Here is a 17,878-nt window from a genome sequence, read left to right on the forward strand (position 1 = left end):
AATGGGTACAGCTTTGACTTAACCCCCTGTCCTCTCCTCTAGGTCTCTTACGAGGATGTGGATCACTTGAAGGAATTTGCGGTGATCGAGAACGTGAGAGTACCACACTTCTTGCAAGACCATGTCAGATACATGGAACACTTGGAAAAGATCATGGAGGTGAATGAGCTGACTGACCAAGAGCTCCAGGATCTCATAGTGTAAAGTCAGTCAGTCTCTTTTACCTGAAATCTGTTCTGTATGCAGCCGGTTATACAGAACTAGACTTCACCACAGCTTGCAAAACTAGAATGAATCAACTTTTGTTTTGTTGTCTGGCAAAAATCTTGACTATTCAGATTTGTTAATTTTTTTTTAAAAAAAGAAAAAAATACAAACCTCAGACTATCGATTCAGAAATGTTTATTTGAAGGAAAAAAGAGAAAAAAAAGAAGAGTTCTTTGAGATTCTTTCCTCACTCCCATAATATATATTGGTGGGTTTTTTTGGTTTTTTTTTTAAAAAGGTTTGTTGCCTCTTCCAAATTAAATTATGGAGTGAACATCATTTAGGACTTCCCTTGTAACTGGTCAGTCCCATTGTCCCTTAAATGTTCTGTACACTGAGGAGGATCGTTTGAAATGTCTTGCTTTTAGGATATACTGCTTTTTATTCTTTCTAAAGTCTGTGTTTTGTAATTTTTCCCCTTGGCTCACTCGCATTGGCCTCATTTCTGGTCACGGCCTTCACAACAAACCCCCACAGCAGCAAAATTGCGGAACTGCTGTAGACTATGCCACCATCTTCTTAACTCTACCCCATTGTATACTGCTTCCCTCATTGTAAGGTCACAATGCACAGACGCTCTCCCTTGCACAACAGTGCTGTAGATTGGATATGATAGAAAGAAGTGATTTCCACACTTCATGTGTCAAATAGCAGCAGCTGAGGTTGCTGTTTAAATGGGTGTAAACAGGCTAGAAGGTTGCCCTCTTAATCCCAAGAGGGGATGTGCTGTTGCAGCATTGTATATATGCCTTTCCCTGAAGTGACTGTCCTCCTCTGGCTTGTACAATACAGGTTTCAAGAGGAGGAGTTGCAGGAAAGGGCCTTTTTTTGCCCTTAAGGACCCAGTTAGCATGTTTAGCAAATCGAATGTGCTAGTGGTTCGGAAGAAGGACTGGGCTGAAGTGAGTTTTCTGACTAACGTACGTAATGAATCCAGATACGGAGCCATATTTCATTTCAAAAAGCAAAAGCACCCCTTCGCTCTAGCACCTGAACCCTGCGTGTGTTTGGTTACTTGGAGTGGTTTCGGCCCTAATGCTGCAAGGAGCTCAGCCCTCATGGAGCTCACTGCCGGATTGGGAACTTTAATGGGGGGCGGGGGGATGACAAAATTCACAAGTGCCCTAATCCACTATGCAAAGCAACTGAAGAGCTCTGGCACACCTGAAGCATCCTGAGCTCTGTTTTAAATGTGGGTGCCATACAAAACACGTAGCGAAAACACCTCAGTGTAGGGTCATCTATTCAAACGGATAACTTAGGCAAGGCAAGAGGGTTGTTCCCTACAGAGACCACATTTTCTGAGTCCGGGGTATTAGAAAAGCGCGAATAGTGGCGCCATAGCACATGCTGAACTGAGCTTTGCACCTAAAGTATTGGGCTTACTTTTAATTCAGATCGTTTTACCAAGGCTAAACGCAGCCGTTAGTCCCTTGTGCCTCTGGAAGAGTCCCAGACTCACAATTCCTTCCCTTGCGCCTGTGGGGAGTGGGGACAGGAGCAGTGTACCGCTGCCGTGAAAAGGGTTCAGCTTGCTTTCCCACCCCCACGTTGGCTCAGCTCTGCTGGTCAGTGGGTCGGCAGGTGGGGGAAGAGAACTGGAGCCAAAGTGGCCTGCTTTGCAGCGGGAATACTGGCCACAATCCTCCCCTCCTCCTGTACAGCAGGAGCTGCCTGCGATATGTGGAACATTAATGCGGACACACCATGGGGGTAGGGAGGTCTTACTCCCCAGCATGGCTGCATCCGGCTGAATGACAATCCAGCCCCTGGCATCCAGTTGTGTGGAACTTAGTGGCTTTTGATTAAGGAATGGAATAACTCCCAAAGCCTCCGACTTTACACCAAGAACGATGGTGTCCATTCCAGATTTAAAGTTTAAACACCACATTTTGTGACCAGTGGGGATCTCACCTAGCCTAGAGGTTTTGAAGTTTTTGAATAACCCATAAAACCAGCTGCCTTTAAGGTACTATTACGTGTGTGTGCTGTGGTGGCTGCCTGCTTGAAAAAAAAAAAAGAAAAGAAAAACATTTGAGCTGCTCCAGGAATTCAATGAGCAAATTTGCTGATCTGAGTGTTTTATAAAACATGGACCAAGAACCTCAGAATAGCCTTAATTTTGTATTGTTTAACAGCTTCAGACTCTTAATCTCTGAATTCTAGTGGGTGAATCTTCCCTTCTGCCCCCAAAATATCAGTCGTAGCCTTGCCTGCCTAGCTTTGTTTCAAAGCCCTTCAGGCGACCTGGGGAGGTGCTGTACAATTGCATCAAGCTGGTGGAAATATTTGCACGTCAGTGTCCGGTAATGCACCCAGACATTCAGAATGTGTCAGCTCAGCTATTTTGCTGTGAGCAGCAGAAGTGCAGATCAGACTTTTCACATGTCAAAGGTTGAATGTGAAAATTCCAGGTAAAAATCCATCCTTGGGGGTAATTGGATTGAGGTCTGTGGAATTACACCAGGGATGAATTTGGCCCTCTGTGTTGAAGAAGAGTTCCATATGTCCCGTTCTTTGCGAAAGGGCCATACGTTAGAGGTGAACTTTTCTTAACTGAAATACCCCTGCATTTCTCCAATCACTTCTGTAGGCAATACAAACATATGCGTAAGCAACCCAATCGTAGTCATGAGAATAGTCTTGCGTTTTATATTTACAATAATGGTGTCCCTGAAAACATTACATTTATGTGTTGCCTTACTACACAATATGATGGTTACAGCCCCTTCTCAACTGCCTGTTGATACTCCATTACCCCTCTGTGGGTTTGCAGATGTGAACTCCAGGGGCTTATTTTTCTTCTTTAAGAGACCTGGGGTTTATTTTCCCCAGAGAAGTTGCTGCCATTCCACTTCTACCATTCTCCATTATGCGAATAGGTGTACTCCAGCACAAGCTTAGATTCTAGAAGTGTCAGCATGGATGTCTCAGCATAACATCGTACTGAAACAGGTGCAAATGTCAACCTCTATTTTTCAGCACCTAACTTGTCCTGCCTCTTTTGTAACAGTGTTTCAGATTTGTAATGGTAGTTTTGTAAACTTTTTGAAATTTTTATTGTGATGGACCTTGTTATTGTCATAGTATTGAAGTTCTGTAATAAAGTATGTGGATGATACTGCATAGAAACTCACATGATCAGAAAGTCTCACAATGTCTCTAATGTGAAAACAGACTTCTGGTCTTTAATAATTGTTTAAGTTGAAAAGTGAAGAATATCACCAAAGTGTCCCACATGCCCTTCCATCTCCCCCACCCCCCTCACCACCACCACTCCGAGCCTGATCTTCATCAGAAAAGTCACACCTCTTTAATTTAAAATCACTTTTAAGACCTTTAGATGCAAAAAAATGTTTCAAATGTAAACACACAAGTTAGGATGTGAAAGAGTTGTGGGGCTCACTGCCCTGTTAGCTCTAGAGCAAGTCAGATTTTTTTTTTAAACTGTGAACAATTTTGGCAAAAATGAATAATAAAAAAAGTTATCAAAATTTTCCATGGAAAATTCTGACTTTTTGGCAAAAATTGAAACCCAAGAGTTTTTCTCCAAAACTTCAGTTGCCAAATGCTGCCACTCTGTCTCACGGGAGTTGTAGTTGAGGTTTCTCCTCCCTCTCTCTCCTCCGTACTGTACTCTCATGAAATAGCCGTGTATACGTTACCAACTCTAATTCAGGGTGATAGAACATAGCTGATGGAATATTTCCCATTTGCTCTCAGTACCAATCTGAAATTCATTAGACCCACTGCAGTGGCAGACGTACGACAAGAACATATCTTAGATCTCTTTTACAGCATTTGAGTTGTGTTGGTGCAAGTCATCAGTTAGGCAGCTTTATAAACCATCATTCTTAATTCACACAACAGATACAGCATGGGCAGCAGCAAAGCAAACTTCTCCACACTGAAGGACCAATGTTGCTCTGGAGGGGCAAACTACAACACCCATGAGGCACTACAATGTCGAAATTCTAAATATATAGACAAAAAGCCCATCGCAGACACTTTTCACCAAAAATTTCATTTACTTGACAACCCAGTTTTCCCTTGAAAAAACTGTTCTGATGGAAAATTTTTGACCAGCCCTAAATTTATACTAATTATTTTTGGCAGGCAGCACTGCAGTCCCTCCCACCCCCTTTGTCAATAACAGAAACAGCTCTGGGTACGCAAACAGCTTGTATGGAAGATGCCTTATACAGGAAATAGCTTTTAGCTGCCTGGGGTCTTGGTTCAGTAGGAACTCTTAAGAGTAGTGTGTCCCCTATTGAATCAACACCGCCACCACTTTCTGGAACACATCGGGTTTGCTTGGGGAGGTCTCCAATCCAAGTACTGAGCTGGCCCAATCCTGTTTAGCTTGTGACAGGGGATAGCAATCACGGAGCTGAGTGGTACAGGGGGACAGCCAGCAAGTTTAAAAATAAAAACAAAGAGCCTGATCCTCCACTCACATAAAATTGTGTAAATCAGGAGTAACTCAAATGAAGTCAGTGTGAAGCTGGGGTATGTATATGAGAGGAGAACAAGGTCCAGAGTGACATGAAGGAGGAAAGGCATAAGGGGGAAGACTCTAGCCTCCCTCTAAGGAGCATTTACACCACACTGGACACCTTAGAGCAGGGGTGGGCAAACTTTTGGCCCAAGGTCCACATCGGGGTGTGAAACTGTATGGAGGGCTGGGTAGGGAAGGCTGTGCCTCCCCAAACAGCCTGGCCCCTGCCCTCTATCCACTCCATCCCACTTCCCGCCCCCTGACTGCTCCGCTCAGAAGCCCCCCCCCCCGCTCCTTGTCCCCTGACCGCCCCCTCCCGGGACCCCCACCCATAACCATCCCGTGGGACCTCCCCATCTAACCCCAGCCCCGTTCTCTGCCCCCGCCCCCCAGAACCTCTGCCCCATCCAACCGCCCCCTGTCCCCTGACTGCTCCCCGGGACCCTCTGCCCCTTACCGTGCTGCTCTGAGCAGCAAGTCTGGCAACCGCGCTGCCCAGCCAGAGCTAGACAAGGTCCCTGTAAGATGTCTCAGTCTGAACACGTAAATACCAAGGCATCCAAGAATCACTAGTTACTTTTAAAAATCTTGCCCATTGAACCTAATCTAAGCAGTTCTATAGGTTGGACCTGCTATAAGGAGGAGACATTCACAGATTAGTAGCACTGCAAAAAAACATACAAATAGTATCAATATTTTTAAGGCAAACCAAAGAGAAATGAAACATCAAAAATCACAGAATACAGAAAAAGCCCTACTAATTAAGTGGACACTTTATATTATAATATAAACACAGTGAATATTCATTGCCACATATTTGGCATGATACTGGATTGAAGTGGATCACGTCACAAGACTAAGTCAGTTAGTCTCTTGCAAAAGATATTTGAAGGGTCATCGTTACCAAGTTTAGGATGGCGGGGAGGGGAAAGGAGGAAGAGAAAGAAAGACAAAGGGGAATATTTTTAAGAAATAAATATAAAATAAAAAGAGTTAATTGAACCAAGTTTGGTTCTGATTTAAATAGTCCCAGGTGATGCATTGTAGCATTGGAAAAAACAAAACAAAACACCCATAATGGAAGGCTACAAACAAAATCTAAACAGAAGTGAAACAGACATTCATTGCCTAAACTTAGAGAAAGGCAAAAAAGAGTACACGAATGGCATAAAGAGTTGAGAAGTAAGATGGAGTTTAAAAATTGTCACTTTTCATAAAATGGTAATACCAAATTAAAGGGTTCTTTTTAATCTATTATTTGTAACTAGATGGTGTCCCAAATGTCCAGGGGATCTGCAGGCTCTTCAAAGCATTTGGGATGAAAATACAGAGGTCCCTGGCACCATTGTGATGATACAGTGAGAGAACAAGCCATCATAGGAATGATGCATGCAGGCTCATGCTGCATAAGGATCTGTCTGAATAGGAAAACAGCAAGAAAAAGACAAGTGATGCAGGAATCGATGCTAGCGGTTCAGCAGATGGCGCTCTTCTCCAAGCCAGTACTGTATCAATTCCCCAGCATGATCTTGTGCACACTGTTGGAGCGAGGTGCCATCTATCTGAGGAGACGTATAACTGAAGTCTGTCACTGGTGGTTATTTGAGATCCCTGTCACAAGATTAGGAATACTGCCCCAATGTCCTGGCCTGATTCCAATTCAGGTAATTCCATGCTGCCTGCTGTAGCCAAATTTCCACTGCAGTTAGGGCAACTAGATTTCTGAAGTGAATTATCAGGACCCCTGTTTCTGCTCACTCCCTGTGCTTCAATCTGCTCACTCTTTTCTCTTCCCTCCCTTCCTTTCTCCCTGCTACCCTCCTGTCACACCATGTGCTGCACTTCTTCATTCCCAATCTTTTGTCACCCCTGCCCCCAGAAACATGCTCACTTCCAGGCCCCTGCAGGATTGCTAATCCCCAGTATTCCAAAATTATGAGCCAGATCCAAAACGCTGGCTTAAAACTGGCTTAATACCATGTTGGGGTTTGTGTGTTTTTAAATCACCTTGGTTTTTGCCCTGCCTTCTGATTCTGGAGCTTTTAGGAAGGAAGCTGTTCCAACCCCAGTAGGTCTCTGATTCGTCAATGGAAACATGTTGTGGGTGTCCTACCATGAGTGCAATGGGAGACACACCTGGTTCTCTGCCCTAGACACCCCTGTCATTCTGCCCCACTCCATCCAGCTCAGCTTCCATTCTCCTGCCCACTTCCCCATTTCCTCCCCTCCCAGTCTCTGGTCCTACCCCACCTGTTCTTTGCTAGCCTCACAATCTTCCCTCCTGCTGTTGTCTCTTAAATTCATCTGTCCTCCCCCTCTTCCTTTGCAATCTGATCTCTTTCCATCCTCCCACTCTACACTCCGTATTACCTTGAACCTATATCCTACCTCCAATCCTCATTTCTTGCCTCAGTTACACCTCCACATCTCCCAACCCCTCGCTACACCCTTTTCTCCCTGTCCCCTGTCTATCTTTCTACCCTCCATCCATTTCCAGCCCTTCTTAAGTCTGCTTCCCCCACCCCTCCTTGCACTAGTCTCCGTCTTTGCTGCCAACTGTCATGAGAACGAGAATCAGAGTCACTTTCTTCTAATACTGAACAAGGAACATGATTAGAAGATGGGAAATTGTCCCTAAAGCTGCACTTACTCAGTGTCACTGCAGAGCTTCTGCCTAGAACCTTCCTTAGGCCCCTCTGGCCTGGCTTCCTGCTACAGATCTAAAGACACAGCATACATATCCTCACATCCGCCCCACATAGCTGGGAAACCCATTGGTAACGTGTATGTCTCATGCTCCTGTAGTGACAGGTCCACATTCAGGATGAATACCTGCTACTGCTGCCAGCTAGCAGTGGTAGAGGTTTGTGCTGATGACCCAAAAGTTAAGTATTCCAAAGTCAGGAAATACCAACATTAAGGTTGCCCATGCAACATCAATTTGCCCCCCTTGTGACTACGCATGAGGATACAGTCTTAATTAACATGATCGCTTACTATTTTTGAGTGCTTGACTTTGCAACTTTAATGGTCTTTTAACACAGGCTATTTTTTGATGTGGTATATAGTAAGGTTGGCAGTGACCAAAAAACATTAGTTTTAAAGTTTCAGTACTGTGGAGGAGTTTGCACTAGCCACACTTTACCTATTCTCTGCATAGAGAATTTCACTCTCTTGCACTGTCATTCAAGTCCTACGAGATACATAGATCAAAAATATTTCATTTCTTTCAAGGGGGAAATATACACGTTGCCCACAAGAGCCTTAAAATCCATCGGGGTACTTTTGATTTATTTAGTAAATATTTGCAGCCCTCCCATATCGCCTGCCCAGGTGATGGTCGGTATCAAACCTGAATCTGCCACATAGCAGTACATCGCATAATCAGAAGGCCAGTTCCATCATCAAGCCTCTTGAAAGGACACTGAATCTGATGTTATGTTTGAGAGAGTGAGGATATGCTTGATAGATTAACATTAGATCTTTGTCTAGGTATGATTCACCCCTAGCCACTGATCACTCAATCAGCTTGATGAAATCCATCTCTAGGACAGAATTACCCATTTAATCACTTTTTGGCATTCACTCTTTTAGGTTATATTGGCCTCAGAGACCTTTCAGGAAACATTTTGCCCAGAGCCAGACTATTTCTGCAGACCATTTAGAACACTGTGTTGTTAAATAAGTCACTGAAGTCCTCCGACCAGTTGCCGTGTATTATACACACTCTCCTAATTGTACAAGCTGGTAACCAGGTAGTTGGTACACAGCATAGGCCAGATCCTGAAGTCAACAGGACAAGGCAGCTGAAGACATCAAGGAGGATTTAGTCCTGTGTGTTCTAAGAAGTCTGTCAATTTGGGTATGTGGTGCAGGGGAAGGAGATGGAGAGAAATGATACTATAGAGTACTAAACACTCACAAATTCAGTCTTATCTAGTGAAATTCTTCTTAACTGATCTGAAGCTGGGTATAAACTAGGTTCACAAAAAAATAGACACACCCTAAAGTGGAACCAAAAGGAAAATACTAGTGTCTAACAAAGCAAACTTGCCTACAAGATAGTCAGACAACTTTACTAGGCCCCCTATCTAATGGTTGGTGTCAGATAGAATTAACTGAGGTGAATAGCTCTGAGCTATAGCTATCCACATACCTTTACTCTAGGTGGGTCATTTTCATAGCTGCCTTAAAAAAAAAATCTTGCTTTCATTTGTTCAATTAAAAGTGATCAGAGACCTTGAGAATCTTGGTCTCATCACTTCATGGATTGTATTTCCTGAGCATGGAAGAAAACTGTAGACCAACTTTATCTCTTACTCTGTATTTACATTGGTGTGACTAATTCCAGTCACTTGTGATCTCACTTGCTGGTGTAAATGCAAAGTGGCTCCGGAGTTACTCTAGATTTACGTATATAGTAAGCAGCCTTGTGAGTTTTCACAACTTGCTCTGAGAATAGTGCCTCCTTTGAAAGGGTAAAACGCAGAGTCATATGAGCTGGTCACTTGGAAAGCACAGCATCTCAGACACTAACTGAATTAGTGTGTGGTTATAATTATTAACAATTAGTGATAGGCTCCAACCAAACCCAGATCCACAAAACACCCCCTAAGGCTGGATGGATTCAGAATCTACAACTGGCTCCAGATCTGAATGTCTTATCTGACCTGTGTGTCCCTAAGAGCTCAAACACTCCCACCCCAGATCTAAACATCCTGAATAGGTGTTGGGGTGTATGTGTTCAAAACCCAGATCTTGAGTCAAGTTTGTAGCTTGGACGGGCCTGTAATATAAAGTGGCTTGTAAAGATGCCATCATGTTCCAGCCCCTCTCTGCACTGGCTGAATCCCATCTACTTAGTTTGCTGACAGGCCCAAGTTTGTGTTACTGTCAGCACTGCGGAGCCAACGTGGCTATGGAAAGGTGAACTACTTTTGCTTCTGCTTTAGGCGCACACACACACACAAAAGCTGCCTAAGTTTTGCTTTTCTCCTCGGAGTTTCTGGTGGAGATGAATGCAGCAGGAAGGAGCACAGCGTGAGCTGGAGACAGTCGGCTGCATTTGCAGGGTTTGGTTTGGCTTGAAAGCGAAGTAAAACATGATGGAGACACTATCGAGAGGATAACGACATGAGAGCAGGCTGTGAGAGTGCTGGAAAGCAAAACACCCCAAGGCCCCCACTCCAAACAAGAGCTATTAATGCCCCCCCCTTCACCATGTTCAGAGAGCACCATATACAACAAATGGAGCAAACTCCCCTTAATGGCTGCTACAGTCCCTTGTGCAGAGGGCAGCAAGAGGCCTATGCACCATTTATATCTCCATAAGTCCCCAGGTTTGGCCGATTGCGACTCCCGCTGGCCATAGTTTGCCACTCCGGGCCAACGGGGCCTGCGGGAAGGGCAGACATACCTCTCATGGTCTTCAATGGCATTAGCCCAGGATTTATAGCAGTGTGAGTTCAGAATCAGGTCCAAACAGGTTTATTTTATTCCAGTTTCCTTTTTTTTTTTTTTTTAAATTTAAGAAAATCTGTTCAAAATTATTGTTTCTGCAAAATAACAATGTGTATGTGTGAGTGGTATCACTTAGTTACTCCTAACTAAGCGTTCAGACTTTATTTCCAAAAGCCAGTACAATGAAAGTAGCCTGGGGAGATTTAATGTATTTTGCTTTTAAGCACTCATTTATAATAACCCACTCAGATATAAAGCTGTGATTTATTTTTTCTCCATAGCACAATGTTATAAACCTTTTCTTTTAATTCATGGTGAAAATGTTCTGGATCATCTGTTAGAGCCTAGAACAGAGTGCACCTTAGCAGGCCATTTGGCAGGGCTACGGCTCCTTTCAAACTCAACACATTCCTTTGGTAAATGCTGATTTGCTCTTTCATATCCTGGTTGGCTTTGTGTCTCTTGCTTTTCAATAATTACTTTGAGAATTGTGCATATGTGCAAATGTAGTGCTTGGCTCCAGTCACTGGATTGACAGCCCGTTGACTGAAGTCCTCTCGCCACAAGACAGGCAAGGGAAACAAAATTTTCCCCAAACTGCCGCACACTTCACACAGGCATACCATGTTCAAGAAAGGATTGTCGAGATAGATCTCATTTAATCATTTCCCTACCACTGTGGTGGCCTCGGGCATTGGTGCACCTCAGTCCCTCCTGTTCTCTACCTGTGGCCCATAACAGTCCAGTCTCCAGTGGGCTGTAATACTTTGGTCTAATTTCAGTTGTTGGGTTTAGTGTGCAGGTGCTGAGTGGTATTAGTGGCCTGTGATATATAGGTCAGACTAGATGAGCTTGTGATTTCTTCTGGCCTTAAACTTCACGACTCTAGGACTGTATTCCCTCAGCTTTCAGGACAGAACAAAAATAGGGCTTGCCTACCTGGTATGGTAGTGCATATCAGTGGGGCGTGAACTCTAATGTGCACCAAAGTGTCGCATACTCATGGCCTGTGTAGACCCTGCTGGGGTGCACTAGAAGTTCCCTCGTGCACGTTAACTTAGTCCTGGCTGATGATGTTGGTTAGCATTAGAATTCACACCCCATTGATGTGCACCACGGCACTGCGCAGACAGCAGTTCGTTAAAAATGCTAACTCATGGATAAATACTATGGACTAGATTGTCTCCAAGACCACCGCAAATTCTCTGCTCAGCCATACCAGGGTTACTCAGATTACAGCTCCATCTGCAGGGTGGGAAGCAGGGGCTGCTTCTCTGATATTTCACCCTGTGAGCAAGGAGGCAGAGAGGAGTAGCAGCCTTGGCTCTGCTCACTCACTGACAGCTTGAGTAGCTGGCTGGGTGCACGGGGGGAGTTAGCTGGAGTCTGAAAAAGGATGAAGTAAATTACTCTCCACCTTCAGGAGCAATGGGAGAACTGGGGAATACGTTTGCCTCTCTGAGATCAAAAGACTCAAACTAGCCCTATATAATCCTCAGGTCAGATCATGTATTGGTCAGAAAGAAATGTTACATCATGACAGTTTTTGCAAGTGTTAAACTATACTCGACAAATCACTGACAGTTTCCAAGGCGTGTCTCTTGTCTCTTTTTATGGTCTCCATTATTGCTTCACTTTACAAGGAATCAATTAAAAACATCAACAACAACAAAAGCCCTGTTCTGCTGGGTTTTAACAGAGATAATGTGCCGTAGTAAAAGTGCATTTTATTTTCTGTATGATTCTCCTCCAAGTCTCCAGGCATGTATGCGTCCACTGCATCTGTAAAAAGTTACAAATCGCTCTGCGGCAGTGAGATCTCCTACAACACCCACGAGGGGCACTGGAGGCGTGGGGGTAGGTGCGGTAGGGGAGAGACATCATCAGAAGCAGAGGCTGATGCTCTCTAAATGGGGGGGGAGGCAGTTCTGCTTCACAGTTGAGCCTCAAGCAATGGGATCTTCTGACTGGGCCCTGCCACGCCCTAGTTCATCATCGTTCATGTTTAATGTGTGAGTCACTGCGTTCCACGGTCACCCCGTTTCCATTTCGGGTCACCTCTTTTCTGTTCCAGTCCTTTTCCATGTAAAATTCAGCTAATACAGGGCAGTGTTCTGAAGCCACTCCTCCCCAGGACCAGTTATCAGGGATCCATATATTTGTAAGGCCTTCTCTCACAACAGCCCAGTGACCTGCATGAAGAACAATTGCAGAGACAAAGATTAGTACGGAAAGGGGCCAGAGGAAAGAGGCTTAATCCATATAAGACCAAGGGCCCAATTCTGCAAACATTTATGCACATGAGGAATCTCATTCCGACTGACATCAATGGGACTGATGATGAGATAACACTATCCACGAGTGAGTCAAGATGCCAGCCTAGAAGGGGTCATATAAAGAATGTGTTTTCAAACATTGTTCCCGCTGGTAGAGAAATTTTACCTGTGAAGATCTTTTTCAAGCTTCGACTGATCCAGATGTTATCCAGCGACTTAGATCCCTGAGGATTCTTTGTGCTGATGTTTGTAAATGTATTTGCAGGAACTAGGTGTTGGAACTTTTCTTTTCTCAAAAGATCAAGGTCACTGCTGTCTGGGGCTTGGTTAAAATCGCCTAAGATGATCAAATCTTTTTCTCCTAGAAAAATTAAAAGGACAAGAAAAGAATGGAGGAAAAAAATCAGTGATTAAATATGGGATGTGGGAAAAGAAATACAACCACTGAGTAGCGATACTGAATTTACTTTGCATAGGGCTGTTTGTTTTTTGAACATGACATGATATGGTTAAAAATCTTCTATTGTGAACGAACACATTAGCTTACCTATCTTACTAATAGCCACTCAGGTTATTACAATTGTAACCAAAAAAAGAATCTGGAAATCCAATATACATTGCACAATTTATGCTGCTTGTTTCCTTTTTGAATTTCCCTCATCACAACTATGTCTGGGGAACTATCCATTTGTACACGACAGACTGACCCTACCACCAAGTGGTGGTAAGTCTGGTCTTGTATATCTTAGGAATCTTAGGCGTTGTAAAAGGTGGGAGGGTTTTGTTTGCTTGTTTGTTGTTTTGTTTTGAACAAGATCTACATTTTGGGCCAAATATGCTCTGCTGCTGTCCTTTTACAGTTTTGCTACTAAGACATTTTTGTGAAAATACTAAGAAGGGTGTGTCTTCCTCAAGGATGGATTAGTGCCAGAAAAACACAAGAATGCAGGACTCATTCTAAAATTGTAGATTTAAGAAATTTAAAAAAACCACCAGGTCTAGCAGCCTGTGAGCCTGATGGCAGAAGCAGCAGTCATGGCCCCTTCCAGTTCACAATCCAGGACTCTATACATCTATAGAAGAAATTAAACTTGTATTTATTTGCCTATGTGATTAAATTGATTTTGTGGAACTTTGAGATGCCTCAGAGTTTGTCTAAGGTTGAGACTTTGAAAGGAACTAAGGATGTTACGCACTCAACTTCTTTAGGCTTCTTTAACAATCTCACCTTAAATATATGTGGAAAATTGTCTAGATTCCAAATATTTTATTTTTTGACCTCATCCCCATTCCTGAAATATCCTGCTGCTTTGACACCAGTGTAGCTCCAAGGCTACCAATGAAGATATCCTTGATGTATGCTAGTGCAAGAAGAGAATCAGTCTTTAGATATTTGTGTCTCTTTCATCCCTTGATAAAAGACTCTTCTGGTACCTAACTCAGACCACTCCCAGGGTTGTGGTGATGACCTCAATGATGCTGGTATCCAACCAAAGAAGTCATTGCATTATGACCTGATAAATTACTATGAATAAACTTCTAAAAAAGGACACAGATGTGCTAAAATAGCCTAAAATTTGACCTCAGAAAATCTGATGGAGAATATCGTATGGATTATAAGTATCTGGGTGTTTGAGAATGAGTTTATTTCAAATATCTGCTGTTGATGTACCATCCTACAGTTACTGTCACAGACCAGATCAGCTAGGTCCAGATACTGGCCTGCTCCCTAACTTCACAGCTAGGCAACCAGTGAGCCCACTGTACTGCCTTGGGATTGACAGAGTGTCCACAGCCCCGACTGGCTGCTGGTTTAGCAACCTTGCTTATAAGCCTGGTTCCCACAGCAGATCAGCAACTGCTCAATGTGCACCATGTCTGCAGCTGTGCTTGACCTTGTTCCGGCCCCTGCTGCCCTCTGGCTTACTGCTCTGATTGATCCTCTGGTTCTGGATTCGGCTTCAGTCTCTCTGGAACTGGTCCTTGGCTTGCCTCTGGCTTACAAACTGTGGTTTACCCTCAGGCTCTGGCATTTGGCTTCTGTGCCTCCAGTACTGACCCTTGGCTTGTTTCCTGGACTGTGCTCACCCTAGATCCAGCTCTAACCAGTAGGCTGAACTCTCCCCTAGGTCTGAAGGTCCCTGGTCTAACTGGTTACAATTATGTTCTGTTGCTGTAGAGGCAGTCAGCCAGCAGAGGGAGCTTAAGTTAAACAACGAACACTGTTCATCTCTTCCCTGCTATCTTTTTACTTACTGGACCAACTTCTGTTGGTGAGACAAGAATTTGACAAGCTCTCTCACCAACAGATGTTGGTCCAGTATAAGATACCGCCTCCCTGACCTTGTCTCTCTGATATCCTGGGACTGACACAGCTACAACTACACTGCATTCATCTTTTGCTTATGCTTTAGAAGGGGAAAAAATACCGCACTGCAAAACCGAGCTGTCCCAGAAGAAACAAAGGGTGGCAGGACCAACCTTTACTGATTAAAAATAATGAAGCAGAGAAACCACCATTATTTTCAGTCTTCTAAGAGTATCACAAACCACATGATATTTAGTAATTACTCTGCAGAGTGTTTGTGACAGTGGCTCCCCCTTTTAAAAGAAACAATCATGCTATTTTCAGCTCCATTAGAATTACGAGGAAAATCAATGCCTGCCTGATGGATAAGGTCAGAATCACTCTGGAAGTAATTCGTTTACTTGCGTGCTTCTAACGCATTACTACAAATAGAAAACACCGTTTAAACAGCTTATAAACAAATTCTTGAAGGCGTCCTTTTAAAAGGTATTATTCCCACCTTGCAGCCTATATCCAATCTGGTCGGGTACCACTTTTCATGCACTAAGTTGCACAGGATGGTATCCATCAGTCCTGAGTTTTGCATGTTTATCTCACAACCAACTAAGATCCCAGTCTTGGTAAGAGCAGGGAAATGAATCAGATCTCATTGGGTCATGATGTTACAATGTTGCAGTGAAGTGGGTGGCAGAGCACGGTAATTACCTCTAATCGCTGGACCATCCTTCCCCTTTTAGAAAGGAAGAACTGAGCCATCAAAAGCATCTCTCTCCAGCCTCAGATTAGGTCTACAATTGCTCTTGGACAAGGATATCAAAAATTGCTGAAATAGCTAAAAGAATCCACGTGGAGATGCAGCCTTTGGCCAAAGTCACTGGCCAAGAAAACTAATGCAATCACAACATCCCTGCTGGAAACTAGACTGAAAAGGAGCACAAGGATCCCAGAGGCACATTGCTGCAACTTTCCTAACCACTCTCTTCAAGAAAAGAAGTTTTGAGACTAAGCCGTAATTAGCAAGATTGCTAATGTCAAGGGATGGCTTCCTGAGCAAAAGCAGCTGAGAGAACCTAGTACATTTTTTTCTACCCAAAAGGAGGTATTAGTAATCTTCATAAAAAATTGACTCCAAACAGCCCCTCACTGGCCCAGTTTTCACCATTTGTGAGTAACAAAGGTCCTCTCACAAGTCAGAGCTTTGCGCTTCCAGAATCTCAGCTGGCAAGATCAGGTGGCACTCAGCTTTGAGATGATGGCATGCTTGTCCAGTCTTGTGGGTTCTTATGTTACCATAGCCAGAATCATCCAGATCAAAGTGATCTTAATTAAACAGATGGAAAAATCTTCAGAGTGAGAAAGATTCCACTATGTTCTATTTCCAAACAGAGACAAAGCATATTCACTAAGTCAGAGGTGGGCAAACTACGGCCTGCAGGCCATATCCGGCCCGTGAGACCGTCCTTGCCTGGCCCTTGAGCTTCTGGCCATGGAGGCTAGCCCCCGGCCCCTCCCCCGCAGCCTAAGCTCGCCCTGCAGACAGCGCAGCTGGCTCCATCCGGGCAGCAGGGCTGCAAGGTCCTGCTGCTCTGAACGGCATGATAAGGGGACAGGGGCAGCCGGGGGGGGGGGGTATTGGATAAGGGGTAGGGAGTTGCGGGAGGGGGGGCAGTCAGGGGACAGGGATCGGGGGCGGATGGATGGGGCAGAGGTTCGAGGGGGAGCGGTCAGGGGTCGGGGAACAGGGAGCGTTGGATAGGGCCTGGGAGTCCCGGGAGGGCCTGTCAGGGGGCAGAGGTGTGGCTACGGGTCGGGAGGGCAGTCAGGGGACAGGGAGCAGGGGGGTTGGATAGCGGGTGGGGTTCTGGGGGGGGCGGATTGGGGCAGGAGGTCCTGGGAGCGGGCAGTCAAGGAGTGGGGGTGGTTGGATGGGTCGGGGGTTCTGAGGGAGGCAGTCAGGGGGTGGGAAGAGGGAAAGGGCGATAGGGGGCGGGGGCCAGGCTGTTTGGGGGGCACAGCCTTCCCTACCCGGCCCTCCATACAGTTTCGCACCCCGATATAGCCCTCGGGCCAAAAAGCGTGCCCACCCCTGCTCTAAGTTGTACACTACTCGGAACAGTTTCTCTGATCTATACTTGGTTGACTTTATGGCAGTGGAGAACACTACTTTCTTAGCCTACCCAACAGCCACAGTATTGAAATGCAAAAAACCTCTGTACGTTGCAGATTCGGGGCAAGACGACGCCTATCAATGGTCTACTCCCCTCCTCGATCTCTTTATTTGATCATCTGTATACCAAAGTGATTAGTGAAGGCATGTCTAGATCCCTTGGAACGATAGTCAAAGAAAGGTAAATCACCATCTCCTACTAGGTAATGAGCAGTGTTGAACGCTGTTTTCTCTCAGAGAATTGTGAAGCCCTCATTTCCTTCCAGCAGTCTCACAGGGCCTGATCCAAAGTCCACGTAACTCAATGGTAAGCTTTCCATTGACCTCAATGGGCTTTGGATCAGTCCCATAGCAATGAAATAGAATTTCCATCATGTGCTGCGGTAAGACCTGACATACTCTTGAAGGAAGTGATGGCATAATAATGAGAAGGGCATGACACAGAGCAGGGAACCTATGAGGAGGCTCCAGGAAGAAGGATCCTCCCAGAACCTCAAAGATCTGTCTAAACTGGGCACTCAATACATGGACAGCCTGTGGGGGCTTGGCCAGCCAGGGGGAGGAGGAGTTACTGGACCTGGAGCCTGACTGACATATTAGGACAACCAGCTGCTGGCCCAGGATGGCTTGAATATGGGTGGGATCACACAGACTTGTGCATTGAACCCAGACAGGCACAATGTTTGAGAGGAAAAAAAGGGAGTTGGCTGCATGGGGTCAGCTCCTAGGAGCTGTAGGAGAGACAGCCTCTCAATCGCTCCCAGAGGGAAGAGCATTAAGAATCCAGGGCTCACTGGCCTAAGACCACAGGGCCACTGATGAGGGAGGAACAAGGAGACTCTATTGCTCTTGAGGACCCAGGGTGCTCCATGAGGGAGCTATGCTTAATAACTAGTTTCCTC

General features: G+C 44.8%; 2 protein-coding genes across 2 annotated transcripts in view; one reads left to right on the plus strand and one right to left on the minus strand.

The window, feature by feature from the left end:
* Positions 1-662, plus strand: part of MATCAP2 (microtubule associated tyrosine carboxypeptidase 2) — a 47,671-nt gene extending 47,009 nt beyond the window's left edge. Inside the window, exon 7 of the mRNA XM_077811029.1 lies at positions 43-662. Coding sequence (XP_077667155.1) covers positions 43-204 — 162 coding nt within the window. The 3' untranslated portion in view covers positions 205-662. The remainder of the gene's footprint in view (positions 1-42) is intronic.
* An 11,052-nt stretch (positions 663-11,714) lies between these two features.
* The window catches only part of EEPD1 (endonuclease/exonuclease/phosphatase family domain containing 1), an 83,767-nt gene continuing 77,603 nt past the window's right edge, over positions 11,715-17,878 (minus strand). Inside the window, exons 6-7 of the mRNA XM_077811031.1 lie at positions 12,668-12,862; positions 11,715-12,417 (exon numbers count right to left, since the gene is read on the minus strand). Of these exons, the coding sequence (XP_077667157.1) occupies positions 12,218-12,417; positions 12,668-12,862 (395 nt within the window). The 3' untranslated portion in view covers positions 11,715-12,217. The remainder of the gene's footprint in view (positions 12,418-12,667; positions 12,863-17,878) is intronic.

This window comes from Eretmochelys imbricata, chromosome 2, assembly GCF_965152235.1.
Source record: "Eretmochelys imbricata isolate rEreImb1 chromosome 2, rEreImb1.hap1, whole genome shotgun sequence".
Taxonomy (NCBI): domain Eukaryota; kingdom Metazoa; phylum Chordata; order Testudines; family Cheloniidae; genus Eretmochelys; species Eretmochelys imbricata.